The 23,512-nt window shown below is 54.7% G+C and overlaps 3 protein-coding genes and 1 long non-coding RNA gene across 7 annotated transcripts in view; 1 reads left to right on the forward strand and 3 right to left on the reverse strand.

Moving 5' to 3' along the window:
• HNRNPM (heterogeneous nuclear ribonucleoprotein M) overlaps positions 1 to 23,512 on the reverse strand; it is a 359,069-nt gene that overhangs the window by 63,694 nt on the left and 271,863 nt on the right. The window lies entirely within an intron of this gene.
• On the reverse strand, positions 328 to 9,862 carry RAB11B (RAB11B, member RAS oncogene family). The gene is made up of 5 exons (XM_070623815.1): positions 9,729 to 9,862; positions 3,317 to 3,512; positions 2,188 to 2,381; positions 1,836 to 1,916; positions 328 to 1,324 (listed from the first exon to the last, which is right to left on the reverse strand). The coding sequence occupies exons 1-5, from the start codon at positions 9,766 to 9,768 to the stop codon at positions 1,179 to 1,181; spliced, it is 657 nt and encodes a 218-aa protein (XP_070479916.1). The 5' UTR covers positions 9,769 to 9,862; the 3' UTR covers positions 328 to 1,178.
• LOC103563444 (uncharacterized) overlaps positions 10,046 to 23,512 on the forward strand; it is a 46,551-nt gene continuing 33,084 nt past the window's right edge. The window contains exons 1-5 of one of the 4 annotated variants that reach the window (XR_011541092.1): positions 10,046 to 10,177; positions 16,598 to 16,745; positions 18,157 to 18,241; positions 18,939 to 19,172; positions 20,317 to 22,256. This is a non-coding gene — a long non-coding RNA (uncharacterized lncRNA). Of the gene's footprint in view, positions 10,178 to 16,597; positions 16,746 to 18,156; positions 18,242 to 18,938; positions 19,173 to 20,056; positions 20,279 to 20,316; positions 22,257 to 23,512 lie in introns of those variants that run through there. The other 3 variants (XR_011541093.1, XR_547884.2, XR_547885.2) reach the window with 3 other exon arrangements.
• Positions 17,651 to 21,462, reverse strand: IZUMO1R (IZUMO1 receptor, JUNO). Its single transcript, XM_070623814.1, has 5 exons — positions 21,295 to 21,462; positions 19,949 to 20,092; positions 19,041 to 19,229; positions 18,467 to 18,602; positions 17,651 to 18,309 (listed from the first exon to the last, which is right to left on the reverse strand). The coding sequence occupies exons 2-5, from the start codon at positions 20,084 to 20,086 to the stop codon at positions 18,041 to 18,043; spliced, it is 732 nt and encodes a 243-aa protein (XP_070479915.1). The 5' UTR covers positions 20,087 to 20,092; positions 21,295 to 21,462; the 3' UTR covers positions 17,651 to 18,040.

A 23,512-nucleotide genomic window follows, 5' to 3' on the forward strand; every position in this document is an offset into this window, starting at 1 on the left:
ATGGGGAGCAGCTGGCACAGCCAACCCCCTCCCCGGGCGTATCCTCAAGTCCTAGAGCTGGTGGTCCTCGGGCTGGGGCGTTTAATGTCTCCCCACGCCCAGACTTCCCTCCCTCCCTGCCACAGAGGCAGCTTGGAGAGGGTCCACCCCTCCCTCAGCCCCGGGGTCCCCCCGTGGTCAGCTCAGGGAGCCTCTGCACTGTCCTGGTCTCCCAGCTCCCCCGGGGGCGGCGCCAGGGCGGTGCAGCCCACAGCAGGGGATGCGCGGTGAGGGGCCTTGGCTCCGGGGTGGCCAGAGAAAGAAGAAAGCAGACAGAGGCGCGCCAGGTTTCTGTACAGGAAGTCGGATTGTACATTTTAGTAACGGGTGAGAGAACCGAGGCATCGGGGCAACAGTGCGGGGGCCACGGGGCGAATAAGAGATCGAGAGCTAGGGCTTGGCGTAAGTCTTACAAAGTGTATAAAGAATCTGTGTTTCTCTACAATAACAAAACCCAAAGGCTACAGGAGCGGTTGTATATACAAAACATGGAAATATTGCTTCACTTGCAAACGGGGTCCTGACCAGACGGGAGACGAGACAGAGACGGGTGCGGGGAGGCGGGGAGAGCGCGGCGTGCAGAAAGGAGGGGAGACGGGGCCGGGCTCCCAGCGCACGTCTGCAGGCGGGAGCTGGAGTGGCACGCACAGGAGAGGTCGGAGGCGCGTGCGGTGCTGGCTGCGCGGGGCATCGGGACCGCCAGCTAAGAGCGTCCACCTGCCCCGGCCCCCTGCTGCATTGCTCTTCGTCCCCGGAGAGGGGTCTGGGTGGGGACCGGGAGCCAGCTAGGCCAACTGGCCAGAGAGGGAAGGAAGCAATCGCTTCCTGGAGTCTGCCGTGGAAAACTGGAGAAGCCCGCTCGCCGTGCCCATCCTCCTGGCCTCTGGCCGGGCCGTCCATCCTGCCACCCTCCCTGGCCTGTCGGGCCCCAAGAAGAGCGGGTGCAGCAGCTGGGGCTTCTAGCTCTCCTCGGGCAGGACAGGAGCTGCCGCTGGACTCCTGTTCTTGCCTGGCCGTGTGGAGCTCCATGGCAGGGCGGGAGCCAGGCACAGAGTGACAGAGGGGGTGGGGCAGGGGGCACAGCGTGGTGAGGGGGACGCAGGACGAGGACGTGCACGCACGCTCGGATGAGGGGCCGGTCACAGGTTCTGACAGCACTGCAGCTTGCTGGGTTTCTGGCCGTCGGTGGTGGGCGGCACACTGATGTCCACGACGTTGTTGCCAGGGGACTCATCATGGGCTGCGCGGTCCGCGATCTGCTTCTGTGACACGATGCGATAGATCTCTGCAATGGGGGCACGTGGGGTGAGTGCCCCCCTGCAGGACTCCTCTGGAGGTCACCTCCTCCAGGGAGTCCACAGCCTTGCGGAAGGCCCCCCCTGTGCCTTGCACCCCCATCGCATCAGGCGCACAACGGCACAGGCTGGGCTCCTGCAGGCTCCCACCCGCTCATCCACTGTACCCCCACCCTTCGCCGAGGCCTCTTCAGAAGAAACTCCCAGAAGCCCACGGGGGCTGGAACCGAGGCCACTGCCCCCGCAGCTGTCCGAGCTGGCTGTTCTCTGGTGGAGCCAGGACGGGGCCCACCCATGGGAGCTGGGTCGAGGGGTCCCTGTGTTCCAAGTGCCAGCAGGGGCGGGATCTGGCCTGACCCCATGGAGCACGCCACGTCCCTCCTTGTGTGTGGACTGATAGGCAGGTTTAAGGAACGGGGTTTCCAGGGCTGTGTCCTGGAGTGCGTGACCAGTGTGGCTGGTGCCCTCCCCACCCCGCCCTCGGCCAGGCCCTGTGACGACCTGTGAGGATGTTCTTGAAAGCTTCCTCGACGTTGGTGGAATCCAGGGCTGAGGTCTCAATGAAGGACAAGTTGTTCTTTTCTGGAAGAAAGAGCATGTTGCGGTGAGCAGGCGGGGGCATGTGTGTGGCCCCCTGCTCCCTCTCAGGGACCCCGCCTGCCTAGCCTAGGAAATGAAGGATGGCAGGGGCCTCGGGGCAAGGCTGCCTGCCTTCCAGATGCTTCTCTGATACCTTGGTCATAGTCAGCTCAAGAGGTGGTCCCTGCAGAAGGCCCGGGGCCAGGTCAGATGGCCAGGGGTGAAACCCTGGCAGCCCTCTGGCCAGGCCCTCTTGGGCCCAGCACGTCCTCACCTGCGAAGGCCCGGGCCTCGTCCGTGGGCACGGCCCGCAGGTGGCGCAGGTCGCTCTTGTTGCCCACCAGCATGATGACGATGTTGCTGTCGGCGTGGTCCCGCAGCTCCTTGAGCCAGCGCTCCACGTTCTCGTACGTCAGGTGCTTGGCGATGTCATACACCAGCAGGGCGCCCACGGCGCCGCGGTAGTACCTGTGGGGACAGGGGCAGGGACCGGGTGAGCCGCACCAGCACCCACAGGGGTCTCTCAGTTTCTGTGGGCGACAGCTCTTTGGCCCAGGCACAGCGCCCAGCTGAGGGGCGGCTATCATGGCCTTGAGGGAGGGGCGCATGTCCTGAGGCCCCGGCCCTGGGCCCCAGACTCAGCTCAGGAAGGTAGGGACCTGTCAAGGGAGTCTGGAGTCAGAAGACACTTGTGGGGTCAGTCACAAAAAGGAGGGAAGGACACAGCACCTGTGAGAGAAAGGGCCACGGCTAGGCAGAAGCTCCAATGCCTGCTGTGGCCTGGCCCACCAAGGAGACCAGTGGACATATGTGCACCCCAAGGGATTAAGTACTACTCACCAGGAGGTGAGTAGACCTCAGTGGAGGGAGTCCAGGGGCCAGCAAATGACTGATAGGGAATGGCTGGGGGGTTGGGAGGGTCTAGGAAGAGACAGCCCAAGTGGGTCCTGATGGCTGGGTGGCCACGGGGAAGGAGTGCCAGGTCTGCGTGGGAACATGGGATGAGTGTGGGACAAGGTGTGAGCACTGAGGGGACCTGAGGGAAGAGGCAGGCTGGGAATGTGGCCCAGCAGGATGGGCCGAGCGGGCAGGGCTAGAGAGCAGGCAGAGTGGAGTGGCCTCAGCCAGGCCTGGTTAACAGCCCTCACCATGCAGCCACCACCCAGCAAAAGTGCAGAGCCTGAGAGGGACTCCGGGGGTGAGAGGGGCCGTGGGACATGCCCACCTGGGTGCTGGTGTTCCCGAGGGTCCCACAGTTCCTGAGGGTCTCATCCCTTCACCCTGGTTCCCCTGCTCTCAGGGGTGTGCTCTCCCCTTCTCCTCCCACCCAACTCCTACCCATCCCTCAGGGCCCAGTGGCCCCGTGCCCAAGCCTCCTGCATCTCCCCACCCCCACCACTCACGCGGAGGTGATGGCACGGTAGCGCTCCTGGCCGGCGGTGTCCCAGATCTGTGCCTTGATGGTTTTGCCATCTACCTGGATGCTGCGGGTGGCGAACTCCACGCCGATGGTGCTCTTGCTCTCCAGGTTGAACTCGTTGCGGGTGAAGCGCGACAGCAGGTTGCTCTTCCCCACGCCCGAGTCCCCGATGAGCACCACTGTGGGGGCGGGGAGGGATACGGTGAGGCTCTGTGGGCCAGAGTGAGCCAAGACCCCGAATGCCAGCCACGCCCACCCACGGAACCTTCATAGCGCACCCTGGGGGCCAATGACGGGGCCGAGTCAGAGCTGTCCTGGAGCCCCTCAGCCGGGGCACCACACTGCCTGGTGCAGAGGCGAACAGAGTCCTTCAGAGCAGGGCTGCGCCACCTGGGGCACGGGGACTCAAGCACCCCGGCAGGCAGATGGCTTGGGGATCCACCAATCCCAGAACCTCCACTGTCGCCTGGGCAGCTGGGTACACCCAAGAAAGTCTCCAGGGCTGAGCAACCTAGGGCAAGTCGCTTAACCTCTCGGGGCTGCCTTTTCCACATGTGTGCAAGGAAGGACGGTAGCAAGAGGCCCCTCGGGGACGGGGACACCAGTTTCCTACTGATCAGGAACAGGAAATGAGAAGCCTCCCCCAACGCCCACCCCGCGGTCCCCTTACGGAAAGCTGTGCAGACCCCCACTCAGCACCAGCACGGCGCACCAGCTCAGGAGGAACAGGACAGGAACGTGCCCTCTGGACATAGCTGGGAAGGGACAGAGCCTGCCACCTTCTCCCAGCATCCCTGTCCCCAGGGTCAGACTGTCCTGCAGGGGTGTAGGAACAAGAGCACAGGGCAGAGCAGGCGGGCGGGTCTCTCCCGTCACCCCTGCCCAGCCACAGAAGCACGCCTCCGAGGCCCAGTCGCCCCAGGCTCTGGGGTAGAGCCACGTGAGGTGGTCCAGGAGGGCTGTCCTCAGACCTAGGGCACACCAGAGACTCGCGTCCATGCATGGACACGTTTGTGTGTAAGCGTGCATGCACCCATGGGTGTATGTATGTGCAGCGCAAGGAAAACAATACATGGCCGTGTGACCAGATGCCCCAGCTGGAAACCACATGCACCCCCAGTGTGGGCCTTGGGCACTAGCATCCAAGGGTGGGTCCGCTCAGTGGAGAGCCATGGGGGCTGCAGGGTTGCTTACCCATGGGCCCGATGAAAGTTTTATGTGTGTGTGTCCAGATCCCCGCCACTTCTTACCACCTTCACTGCCCCCACCCTGGTCCATGCTGCCGCCATCTCTCCCTCCCTGGGGTCCCAGCGCACACACAGCCCCAATCAACAGTCTGTTCTCCTCGCGGCCGCCGGAGGGCGCCAGTGAGCTCCTTAGTCGGGTCCGGCCCTCCTCTGCCCACAGCCCTCCCAAGGCCCCCTGCACCGCTGTGGTCCTGCGCCACCTCCCCCGTACCCTCCCTGCTCCCCGCTGCCCCTCACTCACTCCGCTCCTGCCCCTTGGGCCTCCTCGCTGGGACTCAAAGAAATGGGGTGCACGCTGTCCTTTGCCTGGGAAGTTCTTCCCCAGGTACCCGCCCGGGTCCTGCCCTCATCAACTCCGGGTGGGCCCTCAGATGGCACTTGATGGAGCAGGCCCTCCCTGCCGTCCGTCCTCTTACAGCCCCACCCCCCCAACACTCCCCACGCCCCTCTCCTGCCTTTCCTCCGCGGCCCCCGCCCCCACCCCTCCCCAGGTCTCCCTTATTTGTTTTTGGCCATTCTGCCTCGAGGGCGGGCATCTGGGACACTGATTCCCCGCTGCATCCCCAGCCCCCGGCGCAGTGAAGGAATGACAGACGCAAAAGTGGCTGGCAGAGCCCTGGGCCCACATCTCCCCACACCTGGAAGATGCCCAGGTCACCATCCTCGGGCCACAGGCGAAGAGCGGGCAGGTGACGCAACCCCCAGGACACTGCACCCTCCCTGGGCTGGCTGCTTGAGAGCCAAGAATAAGGAGAACAGGAAGAATGTTCACTGAGTCTGGGCTGAGAAAGCCCTTCATGTGCATCGCCTCACACAGCCTCATGTAACCCATTTTACAGATGAGGAAACTGAGGCACAGACAGGAGTGACAAGCTCAAGGCACATGGTGAGCAGGAGGCAGAGCAGGGGTCTGAGGCTTGCTCCCACCTCCCAACCATGCTCACCAGGTAGCAACTTGCCAGGGTCGCCTGGCTGGAAAGTGGTCCAGCAGGATTTGAACCCAGGTTTTCTGGGTCCAGGGCTAAGCTTAGGCGTCTAGGTTCAGCCTCGTCATCTTCCACCACCTGGGGCATCTTGACCCCTGGGAGTAGCTGGCAAACTCCTGCTCATCCTTCAAAACCCCTCGGTTCAGGCCCCTCTTCTCCCACCAAACCACCATACGGCCTGGCCCACACCACCTATGACAACAGTGCCAGTGTCCTCTCGTGACAACATGGATGCCCACGCAAAGACTGCTGAGTTGACTTCAGAGAAAGGTGGAGATGGACACAGGCCTGTGGCCCAGAGCCGGGGACTCCCAACCATGCTGGGGCCTCAAATCAGCTCCTAGGCCATGCGAGGCCAGGCTGGACTGACTGTGGGGCCCACCAGCCACTCCCCCAACCCCTCACCTCCATCCCACGGCAGCCACAGAAACTGGGCCAAGGCCAGGGAGGTTTGCTCAGTTCTTACATCCTCAGGAACGGAACAGGAAATGAGGAGGAGGGTCCCTTTCGGGCCCTGCCCTGTATCCCCCACAGCCCCTCACTCTCCTCCCAGGCTTGTCCCGGCTGTACTGTTTCCGGGTCCCCTTAGCCCCATCGGTCCTACCGGGGCCCAGCCCTAAAGGCTGTGTTTATCCAGTTCTCAGGGCCACCCCAGGGACAGATGTTGACACGGTTATTCCCTTTGTAAAGTTGGGGACACTCAACCCAGAGTGACCAAGTCCCCCAGCCCAAGGTCGCCCATTGAGCATAGAGCAGGATGAGTGCCACCAGCCACTGCCGAGACCAAGGGCAGAAGGCTGGGCTGTCCGGGCAGTCGCTGGCACACGGTGCTGGATGCAGAGAGGTGACCGGTGGGACAGCGGCCGGGCTGGCCCCGTGTGCGGGCTAGGAATGAGAACAGCATTGTCCAAGATACAAGCGACCTACTGTCTTGGGGAAAGAAAGGGCCCATGAGGACACGGCCCCCAGCATTTCCATGGAAGTTGGTGGCATCACCGGCTGGGAAACAGCCCCCCTGGACATGCCACTTGGCTGGCAGAGCAGGCAAGCCCAGTTGGCAAAAACAAAGAGCTGGCACTTCCTGAAGCCCTGGGTCCTCTGGCCTGCCCCATGACAGTGCGGCACCCCTGGGGCCCACATGCTGAGCTCAGGCAGACTGAGTGGCCATTCGGGTGGGAAGCTGGATCCCCGACCTCAGGCAGAGCAGAGCCCCACCTCTCCTCCAGGATGCTGGCCCTGAACATCCCAGGCCCCAGGATCCGGCACTTAGGGGCCACCTTGCCACAGCTATTCCCCAGGGAATCAGACAGCAGAGGACAGGGCTCTGAGCCACTGCAGTAGCTTCCCACCCCAGCCAGGTCCTCACGGGCCAACGGATGGCCAGGGGCTCTGGGAAGGCCTCGGTGGCCCTTGGGGACACAGCTGCTCCCACTGTGAACCCTGCAGCCCGGTCCATCAGACGGGAGGTCAGGGGTGCCCCCGGGGATCCACAGGCAAGCTGGGAAAACAGTCCCTGGTTATAAAATGTTAGCAGGATAAATGTGAGGCTCTATAATTAGACCAATAAACAAGCACACTCCTAAGGGAGGGCGGAATGCACAGCGAGGAAAATAAACAGCACGTGGGGAAGGAAGACACCCATGGGTGTCGGTGGCCTCGCTGAGGAGGTCGGGGAGCCAGTGTGGGAGGGCAGGGCCAGGGGAAGGTGACTGACGCCTGGGGGAGGCTGGGCACAGGGCGGGGGGCAGAGGATCGGCTGAACGGCTCCCCCGACCAGGTGGCAGGGTCCAGGAGCCACAGGGTGAGAAAAGTGGCCCATGGCAACTCTTCTAGCACGCTCGTGTTTTGAATGCCTCTCTGATGCCCAGGCCTAACTCTCTGCAGGCCACCGGGCCTCGGGAGGGCCTGGGAGTGCAACATACCCATGTGTCTGTCTACCCGCCGAATGGATGGCAAGGGATGTGATGGGAGCCGCTTGCCCGGCTGCTGGCTTCCCTCCTCCCCTCTGCGTTTGCCAGAGCCAGACAGTTTCCTTTTCCTATTGGAGTGAGTGGAAAACCGAGCAGGTTGCAAGATAAATATGAAAAGATAACAGAGGGGTCCTCCGACAAGGCATCGGCGTGAAGACGAGGTCTCAGACAACCACAGTCAGGGAAATGCTGACCTTGGGTCCGACGTGCACTTCCAAGCCAGCTTGAAAAGGTCAGCAAGGCACCTGCTCGACTCGGAAAAAGGAGGCCAGAAGGGGAGGGCAGTGGGGCGGGCAGCTACCCCCCCCACCCCCCGCCACCATGAGCCAGCTGCCGCAGGAGCCAGAGCAGTGTTTCCAGGAAGTGGACCCTGGAGACGCGTCCCTGGAAGCCCAGGGCCGCCCCATTGCCCCTGACCCAGTAATGGTACTTCTGGGAACAAACTTCAAGGAAACAGCTCAACGGGCAAAAGATGACTCGTGCAAAGCTTGGAGCTGGCTTATTTATAACAGCCAAAGGTTAAGAATAACAAGTGGGCAATGACCACAGAAACCAGGAGGTGGCTGCTGGGGCAATGCCTTCTGCCCTGGCTGTGCCACGACCAGGCGGGTACTCCTTGCGGATGTCTCAGGGCCGGCTGCATAAAAACAGGCACCAGGTACAGCAGGACTGGAGTCCTGTTCACCTGTCCCCAAAGCCCTAACAGAGCTTCCCCTGCCTCTAAGGGGAGAGCCCGAGGCTCAGTGGGTGGCACACAGCCTCGCCTACCAGTGACATATCAGCCTGCATGCAGCCCTCCAAGCCCACGGTGCTGTATGACGACCCTGGGCCTTTGCACGGGCACTCTCTCTGCCCAGAAGCCTTTCACCAGGTGGATAACCCCGGGAGAAAGAGCACTGCCCGACTCTCCACATCCCCAAGGTCCCCAGGCTCCCACACGCTAGATAATACCACAGACAATGGTCAGTGACAGACACAGACCACACTCCCAGGGATGGCCAGGCTCCCCCAATGAGGGGAAGATGCCAACAGCTGGTGTGGGAGGCAGACCCTCACGCAGCAGGCAGTGGGGCAAAGATGCCCACCCCACATGGCCCCAGGGCTGAGCTCTCAAGAGCTGCCACTGTCAGCCAGGGAGCCGAGCACAGACAGCACAGGCCCTGAGCCCAGCTTGGCACAGAAGGCACTGCAAAGCCAGTGACCCCTCCTTCTATGTCTCACCCCTAAGTGAGATGTCTCCCTAGCTTGAGGGGTAGGGTTGGCGAGGCCCAGGACATTGGCCACCATGTGTTGGGGGAGGCAGTGTGACAATCCTATCCCCAGATCCTGGCTGCACGCTTCTCCGGACACACTCCCTAAGTGGTAAAGCCACAGCTGGCCTGGGCTCAAGTCCTGCCCCAAAACTTCTTCCTTGTCTCTCTGGGCCTCAGTTTCCAGGTCCATAAAGAGAAAGGCTGGACAAGACGGACCTCACAGAGTCGTGATGAGAATTTCAACGAATTCATGTGCACAGAGCTTAGAAAAGTGCAGGTACTCGGATAGTGCTACGAATTCTAACAGTTAAGAGAGATCATTGCTACTGTCAACCACTGGGCCTGGGTCCAACACACACAGTTCCCTCCTGTCCGCACCCCAATCCCTGGTACCCCCCATATACACGCCAACACCCATTGTCCACCCCGCCCTTCCCAGGCTCCGCCCCCAGACGTGCCGCCACCAATCAGGCCTGGCCCCTCCCACCTCGCGAAGAGCCCCGCCCCCAGCCGCCCCGCCCCGCCCCGGTCTTGGGCACGCCCACTACAGCCTAGCCCCGCCTCCAACGGCCCCGCCCCCACACGAGGGGAGCTTTCCACCCAGCCCGGCCTGCAGAACGCGGCGGCGGCCCCGCCCCCTCTGAAGGCCCCGCCCCTAACGGCCTCTCCCACCGCTCCGGGCCCCACCCCCTCTGGGCCCCGGCTCCGCCCCGGCTCATCCAGGGCCCTCGGGCCTCCTGGGCCGCCCGCTCCGGACCGTCGCGCACCCCTGCCCAAAGCTGACCAAGCCCGGCCCGCCTCAGCCCTCCCGGCCGCCTGACTCGCCGGGCCCCAGGCCCCGGGCTCGGCTTGGGCCCAGCGGCCTGGAGCGCAGCCTCGGCCTGCCTGCCCGCCGCTTCGCCGCCGCGCCCTCGCCCGTCTGTGCCCCAGCGGCCGCACCTTTGAATAGGTAGTCGTACTCGTCGTCCCGGGTCCCCATTGTCCTGGCGCTTCCGGCGGGATCGGCGACTCCGCAGCCCCACCACAAACACCCGACGGGGGCGGAGCCGGCGCCGCGCAGAGCGGCGGCCGGATAGCTAATCAGCGTCGGGTGGCGTAACGACCGGCATCTAGAGCAGCCAATCAGAGGTGGAAGCAGAGCCCCGGGGGTGGGCACCGCTTAGCACCCGCCCTCCTCGCTCTCGGTCTCCCGGAGAAAGGCGGAAGGATTGCGGACCTTTCTGAAATGACGGCCGCGCCAGCCTATCAGATGCAGGCTCAGGAAGGCGGGGCGGAAGACGGGAAGAATGAGACGGATTGACGGAACGAGTAGCCAATGAGAGGCTTGATTCAGACCGTGCCAGACCGCCGGAGGACCTGTCCTGGAGGGGAAATGGGGCTGCGTCCAGGTGATGTTACGCTACGTAACGTCCCAATGACGTCATAGGTCAATGCACGCTGCTCTGCCTCCCCGCCCCCATAAATGACAGTGTCTGGGGGGCGTCTCTGCGGGGTCTTTTCCAGAGAGGTTTTTCCTGCTCTCTCGGTTGCAGGGTCTTTTCCACCTAGAGGTCCCCTCTCCTCTTTCGGTTGCACTTTGCATCCTTGCGTTGGTGACATTACTATACCCTTCTGCCTCGGTTTCCTTCCTCTGTATAACAGGGAAGAAACTCATCTCATGGAATCTTCGGAAGATAACTAGATCATTTCCCTGAACACACTCTGAATCAACCATCCACTTTCTGTCATTGTCTTTGTTTAACAAATATCTGTAAATCCTTCTTGGGCGTCAGACTTCCCCAACTTGGTCTCCTCCCCTTCTCTGTCCACTTATTATGTATGTGTTGTAGATATTTCTCCCTATTTTTCATTTGTCTTTTAACTTTGTTTACAGGATTTAAAAAAATCCCTTTCCTTTTCCTTTCTATCTTGCCTTTAAAAAATATTAGTAAATCTACTAGTCTTTTACTTTATGGCTACTGGCTTAAGAATGTTCTTCTCATCAAAATTATGAAAATATTCACCCAAATTTCCAACTTACTCATTACTTTTCATGCCATTAATTTTTCAGTTATTTTTTAAAAATTATTAGGTTATGTGCAAGACAAATATTTCTACCCCACCTCTGACCCTCCCTGGAGGGACAAAGGCTAGGAAATGGCTGAAGAACTGGGTGATGTTATACCTCATACTTAATAATGAAAACATAGCAATATATATTATTTATTGTCTTGCTGTGGCAATTTTGGTGCTCATGGAGGAAAAAACCCACATTTGACTTATGTCCACAGAAGATAAACTCTAAACTTAGTCATTGGTAAGAAATGGGCCCCTACTTGCTGCCTCTCTTTGTTCCCATTTATGATCTGGCTTCTTGGAGCTCTGCTAAGGTGCCAGGATCCACCCCAGGGAAAATTGCTCCTTCCTTCCAAAGCTCACCTTTGAACTGAAGTGTCAGAGCCTGGTAAGCTCTACGTTCTTCCTCTGCCAAGCACGAGTCAGAGGACCTGAGCCCAGCAGCTTCACAATCTGCGGCTGTTCTGGCATTGGGAGCCACAGCCCCTGTCTCTGCAGACAGATGAAGGGCTCAGAAAAGGCTGGAATGAATTTAAATTTTTTGCTTTTTCATAGCTGGTGTCAACTTAGCCTCTCTATTCATAAAATATCCTGACTCTGAAAATAATCCTGTCTCAGTTTTTTGAACCTCACCCTTGGTTGGATTTTGATGCTCTGGAAATTTACACTAACCACATGGCTAAGGATAGACAAGCTGCCTGGGCTGTGAATTTGGAAAGCTGGATGTGAGGAGCAGCTGCCTAGGCTCCACACTTTGGCCAGAATGCTCCCGCTAGCCCAGTGGTGTGAGCTTCTAAACTCCCGGCAGGTGGGCAAAGCCCTAATGTTAATTGAGTCAATGGTTTATATTTTAAGCATTTTAACTCTGAAATCGCTTTTTCAAGTTTTCTCTCTTTTCCTCTTCTCTCAATGGAAAAAGTATCCTGCCTCCTTGCCAAGGTCAACGTTTGTGTTTATACCCTAGATCACCCACGCTCCTTGAACTCATCCTCTCAGCTCCTCTGCCCTCTTTTCATTTTACCTCTATTAGCACTTTCCATTTATCCTGCAGACATGCTCCCCAATCCTCAAACTGTTCTCTCAAGCCACCTACGCCATTAAAGCATCGATCTCATCTAAATCAGCCACCTCCCCCAACCCTCTCTGCGTCTCTTGTATGTTTCCTTCCTAACAATGGTCTCATTTATAGTCATTTGAATTCTTATGGTTTACACATATTTTTATTATATCCCTCATTACTATATAAGTTCCCCAAGGACAGGATGCATGCTTGCCTCACTCATTATATCTGTGGAAATAAATGAAGACCAACCAAATGAGAACGAGAAAAGGCTGTTTATTCAGAGCTTGCAAGGGAGTCAGTCACCATTACTTGAATTTTGGCAGAGACTCAAAGGCAGGCAGAAGAGTGGGGAAAAGGGAAGGCTTTAGGAATGGCCTGATTGGAGGCTGTCAGCATGGGGATGCTGTAGATAGGCTAACTAGAAATGAGGCATTGTGTGAGGTTGGTTAGGGGTGCATATTTGACTTTCTCCAGTGGTCCTAAGTTGGAAACAGGGGCCAAAACTAGAGAAGCTGTCAGTAACTAATGAAGTCCCGGCCATTTGGGGCTGATTGTTATAGGGGTTATTATTTGGCTTCCTGGACTGATTGTTATAGACAGTAGTTTGACTTTTTGGACTGGTTACTGCAGATAGTAGGCTGGCTTCCTGGGCTGGTTGTTACACGTTATGGGGAAGAGTCCTATTTTTATACACAGTCTAGTCATTGTTCATTTGCATATCCAGTCCTTCAGTCCCCAGGACCAGCACAGTGTCTAGCACAGAGTAATAACTCAATATTTATGAATGAATATATGGATGGCAACGCAGAATTTGACAATGTCCCTCTGAGATGCAGTTCTTTTCATTTCTCTTCTGCCCCTAGCTTCTGCTCCCCTGTCTCTTCACTAGCTCCATTTCCCCTGTCACCTCCCAAGTACAGATAAGTTAGAGACTCTCTACAAGCTTTGCATTTTCCTCTCTACATTTTTCCTAGAAAACTCCTCTATTTCCACATCGCCAAATAACACTTCCAGGAAAGTGATCCCAAAACTCTTAGCTCTAGCGCTGACCTTTCTCATGCACCTCAAGTCAACCATTTGATGGGCATTTCCATGCTGACATCCCACCAGCACCTCTAACCCTATCAACAGCCCTTCCTCCCTGGGAAGTCCTCTCTCTTCCTCCAGATTTTTCTATTTGGTTCAGTTGTGGCAAAAACACTATGAAATGTGGTTTCTGATTCTGCAGGAGCACAAATCTGAGGATGGATGTGAGCAGAACTGAGGGAAGGATGGAAAATGAAAAAATGGGTGATTGGTTTTGTTGGCAGGAATACTGCCCCCTTGAAATGCAAGAAGAGACTGGACACTCGAACTGTCTCAAAGGCTGGAGCTGGGGAATATGATTCAATGTGAAAGACACCAGCCTTGGACACCAGAATAATCTCCAAATCTGGGTTCCCCAACAGCAAAAGCAATGGGGCAGTGGAAAGTACCTAAGGAAGGAGGGGATCAGCAGAAATGGGGTGGGGGAAGAAAAGGGCAGGGACCTAGTGGAGGAAGAATGGGAGGGATGCTCAGCACTCCTTTTTCAGGCAGCAGAGGTGGTCTTGGAACAAGATCTCAGTGCATGAATGTCAGGCTGCAGTGACTTCTGCACTTGGGTAAGGGGTCTCAGAAAGGAACCTTAAAGCAAGGGAAGCATGCATGTTTTTGCTTTTCACCTGCTACCCAGGGCTTCCCAGCATTCTCTGAGGAAGTACTTGAATAGGGTTTGATGTTCCCATAGTGGAAAATCGACTGGGTTGCATCCAGCAGAAGGAATGCCCTCCACTGTCTCTCCTTCCACTCAAGAGCTGGTACAATCTGGGCTATGGAAAGTACCTCTTAGAGATGGGAGCATCAGAGCTGAGTCGTCCAAGGCTGTTGTCAACTTTGTGATAGTTCTCTCTCTCCCACATTTCATCTTATACCTGTTTTGTGGCACTGCATACAAAAGTATGGTCCAAATTTCTTTAGGTTCTATTTTCCTAATAGTTCCTGAATCTGCCTGTTTCTGATCCACTGTCTCTCCTGGAGCCTAACTTCACACCTCCTAGAGCGTTATTCACAATTAGGTTCCTAGCACCTGCATTTCTTACTTCATTCCAGTTCTGCAAATTCATCCTACACATTGTCCTCAGCCTCTTGTCTTCAGTTTGGCCCTTTTTAACCTACTCTTTACACAACAACGAGATCTTTTTAAACGTCTGCAGCTGCTGGTTACAAAAGGTGGAATGAATAACTGGGATCCCACTAAAATGATTGTTTATTTCTAAGTGTCTCTTTACTAAGAGAGTGAAGAAAACCGCCAGTGAACAACAGATTGCAACAAATATTTAGAAGATGGAAAGCATAGGAAAGCACACCAAAGGGAACAGGGGTGGCCAGAGGAAGGGGAGGAGGCAGCTGCTGGGGAAGAAGGCACTGATCTTCCAGGCAGAACCTCCAAGAGGCTCTGGGCTCACAGTCGGCAGGCCTAGGGGGCGGAGAGAGAAACTCTACACGTGCTTTCCCCCACGTCCTCTGCCCAAATCTAGAGCTCAAACAAACCAACTTTAACCCCAGAGGTAGGGGGAACGTGGAAGGGATCTTCTCTAAAAACTCAAATTCTGGATAGTGCTGAAGTTTCATGTATGATGAAGCATATGATGCTGGCACCCCAGAGAGAAACATCTTATTCCAGCATCTGAGGGGTCTGCACTCCAGTGTAGCTCCTGCCAACTCAGTCTCGAGAGACTGCATACACAAGTGGACAATGTCCAGATGTGTATCAAAATAGAATTCTAACCCATTATCTGCAGTAATCAGCCTGGAAAGCCAGACTACTATCTATAAGTCAGACTTATGGGAAGTTAGACCCTATCTCTAGCAACCAGCCCAGGAAGCCAAGCAAGAGTCCCTCTAACAATCAGCCCCAAACAGCCAGGACTTGATTAAAAACTGACAGTTTCCCTAATTTTTATCCCTGCTTCCAACTGAGGATCGACCAGAGAGAGCCAAATATGCTCCTCTAACCAATCACAAAGGATGCCCCATCTTCTAGTTATTATCCTATCTACAGCTTCCCCAGGCCGACAGCCTCAGTCAGGGCATCCCGGAAGTCTTCCCTTTTGTCTCCTCTAAGGCTTTCTCCCTACTCTGCCTGCCTTTGAGTCTCTGCCAAAATGCAAATGATGGTGGCTGACTGCCTTGCTCTAGCAAGCTCTGAATAGCCTTTGCTTGTTCTCATTTGGTTGGTCTTCATTTATTTCCACATTCTGAAGCAAAATCTTCCAGTTAACAGTCCTCCCCATGTACCCAGAACTCCTCATCAGCTTTGTTAGTCAGGAGAAAGAAGACCCACATATACAACCATGGAGGACACTCATTCCAGCTAGCTAGAAAAATGAACCCAGCCCCTCGTTCTTAAATATGGACACACAGCCAAGGTCACCAGACACAGAAAAAAACAACAGCACAGAGGGAAGATCAAAATAAACAGACCGGATTGGCCTTGAAGGAGATACATCAGAGATGAGAAACAAGCTCTAAAAAAAATTCTAATTAGATCTTCAGCGAGATTTGAGAAGATATTACATCCATAAAACCAAAAACAGCAGGCTGTGAAGAACAAGGGAATTAAAAAAAAAAGTCTCCTGGAAATTAAAAGTGGTTTGCCAAATTAAAAAGATTGGAAGATTAAGTTGAAAAACTAACAGAACAGAGTGCAAAAAAATAGCCTGTGTGTAGTAGAAAAGACAAGCCACCTTTTGTAACTTTTTCCTAGCTAAATCCAGAAATGTTAGAAGTGGTGCCTCCAGGCAGTGGCCCATGGGCCAAGGGGCTGGCTGGCTGGGGCTCTGTTGCCCTGTATTAGAGATCCTCTGACCTGCGTGTTTTAGCCATGTGCATGGATCACTGTGATTAAAACAACCTAACTGCAAATCTGACAGTTCCACTCCACTACTTGAAACCCATCACTCCTCCAGCCACATGTAGGGAGAGAGATCAGACTCTATTTCTTGACTATGACCTCCTGGGAGCCAGCCTCCTCCCCCTGCGCTCCCCATATCCACTCCAGCTCCACTCAACAACTTACCAAGATACTTTGTGTGAGCCTCATCAGCTGGGGCTGTGGAGTCAGATCTACCTGGTTGCAAACCTGCACAGGCTTCTGTTCTAATTTGAAAAATGAAGATAGCAAGAGTGGCTCTCAAGGCTTTCGTGAGGATTAAATGAGCTGGCGCACACATGTCAGGAGCTTGGCAGAGCCCCTAGGCACAGAATAAGTGATCAATAAATACTCATAGTTTTTAGGGCTCCCAGAACTGGTCTTGTTTTGTCCATCCCAATTCTAAACCTACTTTGACTATTTTTTATACTTACACATAAAAATACTAAAAGTCACTAAACTCAGCCTTGTTACCAAGCACATACCCTCAGACACTTCATTCAGTCCTCAATTCTTAAGAAATTTTACTTATGTATTTTTGCAGCCACAATTTATTAATTTAAAAACAATTAAAGGCCCCCCTTCATACAGTTCATGCCTTGGGAACCCAGCTGGTTTTGTCTAGGATTTCCTTTCTCTTCTCAGTGAAGTGATCCTCCTTCACGGGGGACTCAAGCCTCACCCCTTTTGGGAGGTCTTCCCAGGACCCCGCCCCAGCCCAGACCCCTGTTTTCACAGTCCTCCAGTGAAGTGCTTTGTCATCACTGCTGCTGTCGTCTCCTGCTCCAGACTCCAAGCACGTCGTTGAAAGGCCTCTCTTCATTGGTTGTAGAACTGGAGCACCCCACCAGGAACAGGGTTTGCTCAGCGCATGCGCACTTTCAAGGTAAGCGTGGGAGGAATGGGGGTGGAGTTAACTGAGGAGCCGGGCTTGCTGGTTTCTGGTGAGAGTGAGCACTCGTTAGAAAAGCCAACCGACTCAAGTGCAGGCGTATTAGAAGCCTCTCTTTGTCAAAGAAAACTTGGGGAAGGCACCATCGATGATGGGAAGCTGCTGGGCTTCTGGAAGGTTCTAAGGGGGCATTGTGGCTGCCAGTCCACTTACAGAAGGAATGTGAAGACCACCTTGGCGCCCCCTTCTCTGATTCGGTACCAGCTCTTCTGTCTTACTCTTTGGGACATGGCACTGCCTGAGAAGCATAGACTGTACCCCAACAAATGATGGCACTGGCTTTTTCCTTTTCCTTTTTATAAGTCAAAATCATCTGGTCCAACTATCTCATTCCACTCAGCAAAGAGGGAAACCAAGACAGTCTTTAATGAAGGTCGAAGCACTTGCCAAAAGTCATACAGAAAGTGGTAAAGTGGATTAGAACTCTGGCTTCCAAAATTCCAGACCAGTGTGTTATGATTCTGGGATTAAGAGGAAGAGGGAAGTCGAAAGCAGTTGAAGCAGCTGCTTCAGTCTTGGTGTCCAAAATAGAGCGGATGGTCTGGGTGGCCCCACCCTCATCCTGGCTTTGGGTCTTTTGCATGGTGTATCGCTTATTGAAATAAAAAGGGGGTGTTGAAAGGACTCCCACCGGGTGTTGTGAGGATGTAACAAGAGGGCCTGGCATGTGTTAAAAAGTTAACCATTATTAAGTAACAGCCAACTCCGAGACTTCAGTACAGCAGGCAAATTGGCTCCTTCTTTGTGCAGCTTGACTCCTTGACCATAGAGCAAGGACAGAGTGGGTCAGACACAGAAGGACAGGACAGACAAGAAACAGTTCAGACAAGGACAGAAAAGAAAGGTCAACTGTTTTATTGGAGGGACCATCATGGGACAGGAGGCTAGGGCTGTCACCATCAGGTCTGCCAGGGATAGGGGTGGGTGTGCACCAGATGAGAAGGGCCTAGAGTCCCACTTCAGAGCCCCACCATCCTTAAAGGCAGAGGGGGCAGATCACCTTGGCCCTGCTAGCCCTGAGCTGCCTTCCAGGGAGGGAAAGTCAGAGCAGAGCAGTGGAGGGGGCCTAGGACCAAATGTGTGAGGCTCAGGCACCAGCTCCTGCAGCCTTAATGTCCCACCACCCCCACCCTGGGCTGAGTCACTTAAAGAAGGGCCCAAGGAAGGAGGCTGCCATGGCCAGCATTGCTGGGGGAGAGCAGGGCTGTGAGTGGGAGGAGATGAGGCCCTCAGGAAAGACACGACAGGAAGAGAGAGAAGGCCATGAGAGTGTGAGAGAATTCCCAGGACCAGGCAGGGCTGGCAAAGAGACGGGCCACAGCCTCATTGGGGTTGCCCTGGGCAGGCTCGAACCACTTCTGCAGACACCGACCACTGTTCCTGTGCTCAGGACTCGCCTTGAAGGAGTTGCTCCAAATCCTCTCACACAGGTCAGCCGGGGTGGGGAAGTAATGGGGGAAAGGGTGGCAGCGGGCCCTCGCAGGGCAGCGGTTCTTCCCTGTGGGGGATTAGGCATGGACAACTTACCTCCCACTAGTCCCACCCTCCCATCCCCATCATTTGCCCTGAGGGAGCACAGTGGGCTTGCCCCTGCCCCTGGGTGGGTTGCCTCCCAGATCCTGCTTTCCCCCTGGGCCCTGTCAAGTGCCACTCACCTCCACTCCAGTCCCAGCCACCATGCCAGTTGGATTTGCAAGTGTAAGATGTGCGGCAGTCTTCCCACCACTGCTCACAGTCCTCCCGGCACAGTGGTGCGTCCAAAATTCTCTCTCCCTGCCCACTCAGGTCCACCTGGGTGCAGGCATAGCAAGAGATGAGAACACTAAAGGCAGCAATTTGAAGACTATCAATAGCTACAATGGTACTGGTGCCAGGTACCATCTGACCATATTCTCTTATGAAGTCTCTAAGTATTATTTTACAACTGAGAACAATGAGGCTAAGAGGATGGATAGTTTGCCTTGGGCTGCACAGCTTCTGTTTCTATATACAGAAGATGGGATTCAAATAGTCCCTCACCCTTTGTTCTCATCTAACCAGTCTCGCCCAATGTCCTTCAGGGTTGGAGGCGGCTTCCTCCCCATCCCTTTCCCCAACAGTGGCCTTTGACTCTGTTCTTATCCACAGGAGGACATATCTCTTATTCCTGCTAGTGTTCTGGAGCTCAGATTCTCAGTAATAGGGCATTGCATGGGTGTGCCTCCTGCCTTCCTGGCCCCATCTTCCCACCTGCTGGATCCAAGGCCCCAGGTTTGGGGAGCACTCGTAGAAGCAGACAGCCTGGATGAAGTGCCTCTGACAGCCCGGCATCATCAATCCACAGTGGACCAAGCTGAAGTTGTAGAGCAAGGACACATTCAGGTGGGCTTTCCAGCTGGTGTTGGCTGTACAGCAGGCACTGTCCTTCCAGGGGATGCACTGAAGGTGGAGGAAGAAGCCAAAGGCATGGGGGGCGGGGATAAGAGGCAGGAGGTTGATGAGTGTCTAGGGCACAAAGGTAGAAATGTCCCCTGCAACAGCACCTGGAGGAGTGGGTTGCCTTTAGGCTAGCAACCCCCTGTATAACTTGTCAACTGCATGCTGACTGACCTCCCTGCCACAGTGCCCTAGAAATGTGACTTCCAGGATCTCAGCTCCTGAGAGGCAGCAGAGAAGCCTCATGAGACCTAGGGGAAGGGGGGGTTGCACTGGGTGGGAGGGCACTGTAGCTGAGAAGGGCACACAGGTACATGCCCGCTCTGCTCTTCCTTCCTTATCCCTGTCAATTGCCTTTAGGAGCTTGGGGAGAGGTCACTTAAGCCATGTGTTTCCCCGGGGCCTGTCGGTAGGAAGGGTAGAGAAGGAGGACCTTGTTTGTTTGAATCTGTGCTGACCCAGCAATGGGCCTCTGGGGGTCACCATCTGCCCCTGCTCCCTGAGTAGCAGGGCAGCTCCAAGATGGGAACTTTGAATCACTTGGCAATTATGGTCTCAAAAGTTCATAATCCCCTCCAGTGGCCTGTGCCCAAATTCCAACCTAAGGAACCAAATGAGTCAGGGTTGACGGGGGTTCAGAAACCACCTTGGCATTTGTGTCCCTTCCATGATCTGCCAAAGCAGCCCCCCTCCCACCTCTAGCCCAGGTCTGGCCTCTGTACCTCCTTGTGGAGCTTGTCTTCTGGGCCAGGTTCTCGCTTGTGGTGCTGGGTGTTCATGCAGACATTGAGCAGCTTGTCCCCAGCCCAGATGGGCATGACTGTCCACAGCCCTAGCAGGAGCTGCCACCACCATGCCATGGCCTACTGCAGAGAGGAGACCCACCTGCTCATGTGACAGAGAAGACACCCCCCTACTCCATTGCCTCCACTATCGCAGAGAGCAAGTCTGGACTTAAAGGCTCCCTCAAGTGACCATGACACTCCTACATGGCTACTCCTAGGACCTCCATTTGAGGTAGCATCATAAAATGTCAGGGCACGTGGCATAAACCTTGTGGGTCTGATACCTGCTCCCAACAATTGTGCAGATGCTGAAACTGAAGCCTGGGGAGGGGAGGAAACCAGCCCGAAGGTGAAGTTCAAGGGGAGAACAGTTCCGGCCTTCCCTGGGGGAGCTTTTCCTGGCCCTTCTCCACTTGGAGGCAGCCTTTCCAACTGAACTACTTATGGCCTGGGAACTCAGAGCTTTGATCCTCGTCCACAGTGAGCCCTCAAATGCTGGCTGAGTGACTGAACAAATGCTCAGTAACCAGATTCTACCCGGGGCAAAGGGCATGGTGGGGCTGCATAGTGTGACAAACGCAATTCTTACCCCCTCGAGTGCCAACCCTAACTTCAGCTTCTCTGAGGGGTCCATGAAGGGCCCACAGCTCCCCAAGCAGCTGGTCCCCTCCCAAGTCCCTTCTAGCCCATCCTTCACCCTAGGGCAGTGATTTACTTCCATCAGCCCCAATGCATTTCAAACCAGCCTGAGCACAAGCTGGGGCAGCTGTGCACCCAGTGGCCCTGCTGGCATCTCAGACCAGGGATCATGCCCGGGCATGAGTCAGGTGTGAGAGCCTTCCACATCCAAAACCCGATACCTGTTACGGGAATGAGACTAGCTTTTCCCCTGGTGTTTGTTGACTGCTGTTTCCAGCTCTGGTCTGGGTAGTACTGGTAATGGGAGGGAGTGGAGAGACCACAAAAAAGGCAGAAGAGCTCCCTGCCTCAAGCACCTAACCCCTTAGCTAACAGGGCTCCCTCAGCCTTCATCCACCCAGGAGCTCTTGGCTTCCCCAGGCCTTGCAGGAACCGGCCATGGACGAAAACTTCCGGCCTAGTCTGAGTTTAGAGACCCCAGCCCCACCTCCCGAGCTTATCCTTGTGTCTAAACCTAAGGCTGCTCTCTCTCCTGAGCACCAGTTTCAAGCACAGACATGGCCCTCAAGTGTTTTTAAAGAAACAGGTACGTCTGGTGAAAAGAAGAAAGATGCTGCCCCTTCTAGCGTTTTCTTCATACTCACTTTAAAAGCAGGAGCTGCTCCCTCCCAGCTGCAGAGATTGTGAGGCTGAGGAGATTGTAGAGGCTGCCCATTTATCACACACTCAGTTCCTCCTAGGTCCAGGTGCACATGCAGAACTCCAGGTGTCTCCAGTTAAAAGCATCCCTCTTACCCAAGTGTAGAGGCCTCCTGGGGGAGGAGCCAAGAGGGTTTTGCTTTCTCAGAGAAAGAGAGGCCCCAAAGTGGGTAAGATCCTGGCTCCTTAGTCAGTCACTGGGTTCTGCTACTTGCTGGCTGGATGACCTTGAAAAAATGGCTTAAACTCTATGTCAGTTTCCCTATCTATATAAAGAACTCTTACGAAGGGATTGTTGGGAAAAAGAAATGAAAGAGAAAGTTCAGGAAAAGGACTTCGCATCGTGCCTGGCACAGAGTAAGTCTTAATGTTTTCATTCTTATCCTTTTGTTCTGTGAAGGCCTCTCAGCCCTGTTCCTCAGCTTCTGCCAGCCCCTTCATTAGCACGGTTACCTGGGGTGGACCACCTGGTGGTCCGAGTAACAGTGACCTCTCTCAGCCCTCTGGAGCTAAGTTTCCTGATGGGGAGCAGACCCAGCCTCACAGAGATGCCAAGATAAAGCCAGGCCTTGGGGACCCAAGAATTCAAATGTATGACCAAAGCCAAAATAAACAAAAAAAGTCCCTCCACAACCTGGGAACCAGCTCCCCTCAGCATATCAGTGTTCTCAGGAGTGATATTCACAAGAGCGTCCTTCTCAGCTAAGGAGAGGCTGGGAGACTGGACAGGACTCTTAAGAAAGAGTTCCAAAGATGATGAAAACAATGGAGAAGGAGCCCATCTCTTTGCCTGTTTCTTGTAATAAGCTCTCCAAAGGAGAAGTAGCCAACGTCACTGAAGTTTCATCGATACATAGGAAATTAAAACAAAACAATAAAAGCATTAAATAAAAGTCAAATGCCATAATCAGATTGTGTTGAGAGGCATGCATCAGCTTTTTTGGGAACAGTGATGGTTACCAGCCCAGCCTCCCATGTCCCGGGCTTAAGCAGAGTTAGGAGTCTCCTTTTTAGAGTCTGATACCAAATGGTAATGACATTTCTGCAGCACGGGTCTCTTCCCACAGGTGTCCACTCAGCAGGGGAAGAGCAGGTACATGTCCTGTTCAAGTCCTCGCAAATACTCAAGAAGCTCTAAGGCTAGGTGAGGTAAGGGAGTTTGGGTTTAACAAAGTTTCAGACGGCTGTGGGCGTGGCAGGGACAAGAATGCAGAAATGAAGCGCGGAAGTAATTACTGAAATGGAAAACAGGTCTTTGGGTAACCGTCCTTCACATCGAGGGAAGAAGGACGAGGAGGAATTTGCTAACAGTCTTTAGGACAAGGCTGTAGGAAATGAGCTAAAATTGCAGCCAGCGCAGGTGCCGGGGAAAGAGGGAGGGAGGGATTCTGGAGGCTGCCTCCCAGAGAGCCATCAGGCTGGCTGACATCTGCTCCCCAGAGAGGCAGTTGGCAGCCTGTGAAGAAAACTCATTTCTGCCTTATTGAGATTGAGTTTTCCGGAGAAATCAGTTTTCTGACTGAAAGCTGATAAACCAAAGCTGGCTGTGGATGAAGCTGTTTGAAGCTGCTGTTCCCAAACAATTTGGTTCTCAAAAAACAAAACAGAACACTTAAATTGCCAAGAGCAGAGCTCTGGCAGTGTTGAGAGGGTTCTGAGGGGAGGGGGAGCAGCCCAGCCTCCCTGGTTTGGGAACAGAGCGTAAGGTGAGCAGTAAGAATTCTTCTCTCCCCTACACACCAGGTGGCCCGAGGTGCTGATGCTCACTGAGTTCAAGAACAGGCTAAGATAGCAAAGAACTAGTGCCAGGAATCTCCTGGTGAGAAGCTGAAATCAGAGGCCAGCTGGAGGGGCCATCAGTGATTCAGAGTTCTTAGCTGGTCTTGTGAGTCCTTCTCCTCCCCCCAAAATCTATGACCATCCTTGTGTCTACTCATAATTGGTTTGTCACTAGGGCACGTAAGACGGGGTCTTGTTTATCACCACTTCTTCCTTCCCTCTAAATCTGTTTCACCACCAAAACTGTTGGTTTAACTTTCTACATATCTATTGAATTCAAATATTTTTATGCCTGAGTCTCTACTGTCTAGGCCATGATCATCTCTTGTTTTAATTTCTGCAACAACCTCTAACTGGCTCTCTTGCCCCTTTCCAAAGCTTTAT

This window comes from Equus przewalskii, chromosome 6, assembly GCF_037783145.1.
Source record: "Equus przewalskii isolate Varuska chromosome 6, EquPr2, whole genome shotgun sequence".
Classification (NCBI taxonomy): Eukaryota; Metazoa; Chordata; class Mammalia; order Perissodactyla; family Equidae; genus Equus; species Equus przewalskii.

What these genes read in the sequence shown, in the direction of transcription:
- IZUMO1R (XM_070623814.1), bottom strand. Translation starts at nt 20,086, where the DNA reads ATGGCATGGTGGTGGCAGCTCCTGCTAGGGCTGTGGACAGTCATGCCC. An exon ending in TGGGGCCTTGGATCCAGCAG is followed by an intron (nt 18,603 to 19,040) that starts GTGGGAAGATGG and finishes GCCTGCACCCAG; the next exon opens with GTGGACCTGAGTGGGCAGGG. An exon ending in TGGCTGGGACTGGAGTGGAG is followed by an intron (nt 18,310 to 18,466) that starts GTGAGTGGCACT and finishes AATCCCCCACAG; the next exon opens with GGAAGAACCGCTGCCCTGCG.
- RAB11B (XM_070623815.1), bottom strand. Translation starts at nt 9,768, where the DNA reads ATGGGGACCCGGGACGACGAGTACGACTACCTATTCAAAG. An exon ending in GTACGACTACCTATTCAAAG is followed by an intron (nt 3,513 to 9,728) that starts GTGCGGCCGCTG and finishes CCGCCCCCACAG; the next exon opens with TGGTGCTCATCGGGGACTCG. An exon ending in TACCGTGCCATCACCTCCGC is followed by an intron (nt 2,382 to 3,316) that starts GTGAGTGGTGGG and finishes CTGTCCCCACAG; the next exon opens with GTACTACCGCGGCGCCGTGG.